The sequence below is a fragment of the Hevea brasiliensis genome, chromosome 18, assembly GCF_030052815.1.
Source record: "Hevea brasiliensis isolate MT/VB/25A 57/8 chromosome 18, ASM3005281v1, whole genome shotgun sequence".
Classification (NCBI taxonomy): Eukaryota; Viridiplantae; Streptophyta; class Magnoliopsida; order Malpighiales; family Euphorbiaceae; genus Hevea; species Hevea brasiliensis.
In genome coordinates, this window is record NC_079510.1 from 31,785,385 (window position 1) to 31,791,704 (window position 6,320).

The 6,320-nt window shown below is 32.9% G+C and overlaps 1 protein-coding gene and 1 long non-coding RNA gene across 2 annotated transcripts; one reads left to right on the forward strand and one right to left on the reverse strand.

Annotated features, from left to right (window-relative positions):
- Window positions 1–529: 529 nt before the first annotated feature.
- LOC110672076 (uncharacterized) lies at window positions 530–2,455 on the reverse strand. Its single transcript, XR_009146190.1, has 4 exons — window positions 2,321–2,455; window positions 2,034–2,242; window positions 1,281–1,342; window positions 530–825 (listed from the first exon to the last, which is right to left on the reverse strand). It is a non-coding gene; the product is annotated as an uncharacterized LOC110672076 (long non-coding RNA).
- On the forward strand, window positions 2,052–4,419 carry LOC110672075 (auxin efflux carrier component 8). Its single transcript, XM_021834739.2, has 6 exons — window positions 2,052–2,559; window positions 3,134–3,311; window positions 3,443–3,528; window positions 3,617–3,774; window positions 3,848–3,924; window positions 4,015–4,419. The coding sequence occupies exons 1-6, from the start codon at window positions 2,052–2,054 to the stop codon at window positions 4,079–4,081; spliced, it is 1,074 nt and encodes a 357-aa protein (XP_021690431.1). The 3' UTR covers window positions 4,082–4,419.
- The last annotated feature ends 1,901 nt before the right edge of the window (window positions 4,420–6,320 follow it).

The following is a 6,320-nucleotide window of genomic DNA, read 5'->3' on the forward strand; positions in this document are numbered from 1 at the left end:
AAAAAATTCCTAAAATTTAAATAAATTAAAATACCAAAAAAAATGCTCATAAAATAATAAAATTTAAAATTTTGGGGTGTTACACTTTTCAAATTCTCTTAAAATAATAAATGGTCTTCTTTAAATTTTCCTCAAAATTAAAGTAGCGACTCCTCACTTTTCACTTCAATGAGAATTGTTTGGCGACCGCAAAACCCCTTATGACAACTTATAAAAAGCATAGTCATAAAACATTATTTTCTTCAATTAACAAAACAAACCTGGAATTCTAAATGATGCTCTCATTTTCTTAAAATGCTTCTACATAAAAAGAAATCATTACTCTGCATATGCAAGTCTTAAGGAAGAGGGTTGCGAATTGCAATAGGTGGATGGCTAACGTAAAATTTAATTATCTCTCATGACATAGATCCTTATGATATAAACTCAAAGGATTTATAAATCTCGGAGTAATAGAGCTAAATGATGAAAAGCTATCCATATAGTCGGTCCCAACTAGTTTGGAATTAAAGTTTAGTTATTATTGTGCTTTTGCATCAAAAGAAATCTCAAAAATTCTCTTTAATTTTAAAATTCAATATCATGTGTATATGTTCTATCTTAAGCCTACATGTCTCTACATGAGCATGAGGGTACCATGTTTAAAGTTAGAACAAGTTACCCTTGATGTTCACCTTTCATGTTGTGATCATATTCACTATCAAGCAATCTTAAAAGGTCTTGTTCAGTAGAGTTACAACTATCCACTTGTAATGCCCTACAACTATATAAGATCTCTCATCTTGATTTCAAAAGGTTTCAACAGCTGGCCACTGGATGATTATCCTAGAAAAAAAAAAGAAAAAAGAAAAAAAAAAAGAAGATAATTTATTGTCTTGAAAAATTAAAACATGTATGCAAGGGAAAGATGCATAAGATCCTTCCTGTCAAAGGTTTAAATAACAAATCTTATCAGAATTTCTTTTTGGTTGTAAAGAATTTTCTATGCCGACCCAACTAGTTTAGAATTAAGTTTTAATTGTTGGCGTTGTGAAGAATTTTTCAATTTGTGCACCAAAACACCCTTAAATCTATTATAATTAATCAAAGCTAATGGAGAATGCAAAGAATTCTTGACAAGTTACCAGCAAAGAAATTGCATTTTCTGGTAACAAAGGCAGGCAACTTGAAGAAAGAGACAATAGGTCTTTTTGGCAAAATTTCACATTTTTAAAAAGTGAATTCCCCACTACACTTATTCTCATACTTTTGACCTTATTTAGCAAAAAATTCTTCCTTACCACTGTCATAAACCTTCAATTACTTCCCTTGCAATTCACTTCTTTATTCCTCTATTACACCACTGCAAAGACAATATATAAAAGAGAAATTCATAAGCTCATAATAATACCTAGTGGACAAGATTTTGAAAATAAAAAATTAAAAAAAAAATAAGAAAAAAAAAACACCAAGAAAATGAATCTTCTTTGGCTCTTTCAGACATGTGTTGATGTAAATTAAAGTCTAGTGGACATGGTTTTAGAGTAGTGTCAGCATTTGTAGCTCTCCTTTGCTTAAAGAACCAATGAACCAAAAGACATGACAAGAAGGAAAATGGAATCTATCTTTTAACTCAGATGACAAAAATACCCTGACCTTTCATTAACAAAAATAAAAGATTCTTATAAGTTGTATGTGGAGCATTTGTACAATGATACCTAACCATCAAAACAGGCAAAAAATAAATACGCATAAAGAAACAGATCAGCATATATTGCAGAATTATGAACAACATTCTCAATAAGCAAAAATTACTAGAATTATATATGCAAAAAGGCAATAATCATGCTAGTTTCCTGAAAAGAAGTCAGATAAATCGAGGTCATTCCGGGAATTTAGAAATATTTTTAATGAAGCTTCTGTTAAAACAGGTGATGCTATACATCAACTTTTCATAATCTGCCAAAGCAACTAAGGGAGCATAAAAGAGAACTGTAAACAAGGATTCACAGAAGAAAGAAAAAGAAAAGAAATAAGTTGGAGATATCTCCAACCTTCAATCTCTAGTTCCCATGATTTCTTTAGCAGATGTATATCATGTGGTGGCTGCCACAGTTCCATTGTATTTTGCCATGATATTGGCCTACATCTCTATGAAATGGTGGAGGCTTTTTACACCAGATCAGTGTGCAGGCATAAACAAATTTGTTGCTAAATTTTCAATCCCACTATTATCTTTCCATGTTATTTCCAGCAACAATCCCTACAAAATGAACCTGAAACTCATAGTAGCCGACTTTCTTCAGAAACTATTAGCCCTCCTAGTACTGACAGCACTCACCAAAATCAGCTCCAGAGGAAGGTTGAATTGGATAATCACTGGTCTTTCTCTGTCAACATTGCCCAATACTTTGATCCTGGGAATTCCACTTTTGAAGGCTATGTATGGGGTGGAAGCTGAGGGACTCCTTTCCCAGATAATTGTCTTACAAAGCTTAATTTGGTATAATTTGTTGTTGTTTCTCTTTGAGCTAAATGCTACCTATGCAGCTCCAGTAACACCATCTTCAGAAATTACTGGTAGGTTATATTCAGGTTTTTCATTTTTTTCATGTTCAGAATACCAAACATGAGTTATTACAAATGCATATGTAAATCACACCTTAAATTCCAATTTAAACTCTCATACATGAACAGTGTTCAATTTCAATTCTGTTCAGTCAACTTTAGCTATTGAAGATTAGTCCAGTGGGCCCCCAAAACATTTCAATTATGTTTCCATTTCTTTTCTCTGATTATGTTCTTTCTTTTAAATTCTCTTCATTCCAATTGCATGCCTATGTATTCGCATCCTTCTCAGAAACATCTCCTGGAAATGCTAATTTAAATACTATTCGTGATGTTTATTGAAGACATACATACTTGCTTATATGTTTATAGAGCTATGCTACATAGTCTGAAATAAATATGGTTTATTGATTTTAATGTCTTCAATATGTTTATAGAGCTATGCTACGTAGTCTGAAATAAATATGGTTTATTGATTTTAATGTCTTCAATATGTTTATAGAGCTATGCTACGTAGTCTGAAATAAATATGGTTTATTGATTTTAATGTCCTTCGAAAAAAATATGGTTTCTTTTCTGATTCAAGAGGACCAGGAAGCCCCTCAAGATGCCCAATCAAAAGAGGGAGAAGAGGAAACACATACCAGAACAACAAGAAGAGTTAAGACCATGCTCATTCTCTTGACAGTGGGGAGGAAGCTATTGAGAAATCCCAATTTTCATGCTACTTTGTTGGGTCTTATTTGGGCAAGCATACGCTTTAGGTAATTCTGCAGAAAGCATCACAGAATCAGATTGTGACCTTAATTATTATATGATTTTATTCAAGGATGATTGTTGATAAATTTGTTAATCCTGTCACATGATTGAACTAACGACGCTGGAACTGTTTCAGGTGGGGAGTGAAAATGCCAGAAATTCTTGATAATTCTATAATGATATTGTCTAATGGAGGGCTTGGTATGGCAATGTTCAGCTTAGGTATAATCACACAATCTCTATGTACTTAAACATAAATTTCTTCTGGAATTATTATAAATTTATTTCTAATTTCATTCCATTCTAATAGGTCTGTTCATGGCATCACGCACCAGTATAATAGCGTGTGGCATCCGAATGGCAGTGCTAGCTATGGCAGTGAAGTTCATTGCAGGGCCTGCCCTAATGGTAGTTGCTTCCCTAGCCACTACACTGAGGGGCACAGTGTTTAAAGTGGCAATTGTTCAGGTACATAAATTTTGTTTCTTTTAATCAGCACCTCAGGAGTCATAAAAGGTTAAACAATGGTTTTCTACTGCAGGCAGCTCTACCTCAAGGGATTGTTCCATTTGTGTTTTCTAAAGAATATAATATTCATCCAGATATATTAAGCACAGGGTAACTAATGCTTTCTCTCCAGCCTAAAATCCAATATTCAATACCCATTTATGTCTTAATTAATGTGAGATATGCTTGTTTTGATTACAGGGTAATTTTTGGTATGCTCATTGCATTGCCAATAGCATTGGCCTACTACTCCCTTTTAGCATTGTGAAATCCTACAGAAACAAAGCAGCAAAACACCAGAAGAAGCCATTTGAAGTCGAAGAAAGCTCAAATTGTTGAAGAAGAACTTTAGAAGTCTCACTCAGTTTTCTTCCAATTTTTGGACAGTTTGTTCAATTTCCTTTGACATGCTAATGTGATATGACAGATTTTTTTTGTTTCCTTCATTCTCATGAAAACAGAAATGTATCTATCAGAAAAATGAACAAGCTAATGCAATAATGGAATAGTCATCAGTTATGAGTAAACATCTTTCATTTGTGATAATGGAAAATAAGAAGCACCAGAACTAGTGCAGAATGGTGGACCTTCTGATTGTTTAGTTAATTGCATCCTACTTGCTTCTAGGTATCCAATCAATCAGAATTCTTGCTTGCTTAAAACACCCACAACTTTTTGCCTAAAAGAAATAAGAGACTTAATGTGTTGACCCCGTGTAGCTCAAAATGAGCATTGATTTTGATGATAACAAAACTCAAACAGAATCTATATAACCCAACTTTAAAGTGATGTGTAGATTCCTTTTCTTCTTCTTCATAAAGAATATTTGAAGTTGCACCTAAGGAGAAAGGATACTCAAAGGCATTTCAAGATAAATCCAAGATGAGAAAAGAACAAGATTATGAAAACCAAGACCCAAAGTAAAGGTATGAAAGTCATAGAGGTAGAGATTGAGTCTTAGGTCTTATGTGAAAAGAATAGATGAGAGTTTAGTTGAATGAAGCTCAAAAATGAAACTTTATTTTCTGATTACTTTTTCTCATCATGACCTTGGATGCTGCTATTGGAACTTAATTTTCTTCTTAAGGTCTAAATCTTTGTTTTTAAATATTACAAGTTGAGACATGCAGCTGTTGACTTAGTTTGCTAACTGCTTTGCTAAAATATTAGTTTGCTAATGTGTTTGCTAAAATATTAGTTTACTAACTAGTTTACTAACTAGTTTACTACTGTTGCCAAAATTTTATTAGTTTGCTAAATGATCAGAGCTGCTCAACTTCGCATAAAAAGACAAAATAACAACCATTTTGTCTTAAGCAGTGTGTATAACGTTCCAAAAAGGTTTCAAATTGTCTAAAATGATTTGGGACTATAAATATACCTTCTTTATTTCATTTTACACTTGATGAAAGCCTACATTTGAACTCCAACTTTGATTTTTCATTTATTACTTTCATTTAAGAGCTTTAAAGTCTTTGAGCTACCATTGGCAAATCAACTCATCTCTTCTTTATAGTTTGATTTGTATTAAGTAAGAGTGAGTGTTAAAACATTAAGTTGCATTTAAGAGAGGTTGTACAAGCACCTATTGAAGCTTGAGAGAGAGTAAGTGCTTGAAATAGCACTTGTCAAGGGTTCAAGCTACCTTGGTAAAAGCTTGGTGTTGAAAAGTTGTAAAGGGCTTTTGGTCTCTTGCCTTTAAAAGAGCAAATAGTGAAGAGAAGACTCAAAGAGGGTTCTTTGAGAGAGTGGATGTAGGCTAGTTAAGCTGAACCACTATAAAAATCATTGTGTTTGATCTCTCTAACCTTAACCTCCTTACTTTTGTGCAATTTAATTTTTATACATGACCTTGAATGTTGATTGAATATATTGAGTTGGTATATTTTAGGATTTATGAATATAATGAGAAATTAGTTGAATATTTTGTGATGCATATTGTAATAGCCATAAATATTGATTAAAGCTTGAATTGCTACTTAGGGACACTTTCTTGAAATATATATCACTCTCATTATTTATTAAGAAGCACCTAGTTTAACAAAACCACAATTTTTCATTAGGCTACAAGCAAGGGCCAAAAAATTATTAAAGTCCAATTTACCCCCCTCTTGGACTATTCTGGGATAATAAATTGGTATCAGAGCTTGTCTCTCTTGCTTAGGGTGTTACAACCTTAGAGTGATCCATAATGGCTGGTTCATATAGCAATACTGTCGGTATACCCTCACCACTAACTGAAGGCTACTCAATCACTAGACCACCACTCTTCAATGGCACTAATTATTCATTTTGGAAAGTAAGAATGAGAAATTTCATACAATCTGTAGATATTGATGCATGGAGAATTATTAAAAATGGTCCACATGTTCCTCAAAAGAATGGTCCAGGAACTACAAAAGTTCCAAAACATGAAGATGAATATGATGACAATGATTGGAAGAAAATTTCTATAAATGCTGAAACTATTAATATTTTGCATTGCTCACTTGACCTTAATGAATACA

Bases quoted from the DNA above. Each gene is read 5' to 3' on its own strand.
- LOC110672075 (XM_021834739.2), top strand. From the start codon at position 2,052: ATGATTTCTTTAGCAGATGTATATCATGTGGTGGCTGCCACAGTTCCA. The intron at 2,560-3,133 runs GTAGGTTATATT...TTCTGATTCAAG, and splicing joins ACCATCTTCAGAAATTACTG to AGGACCAGGAAGCCCCTCAA. The intron at 3,529-3,616 runs GTATAATCACAC...CCATTCTAATAG, and splicing joins TATGGCAATGTTCAGCTTAG to GTCTGTTCATGGCATCACGC.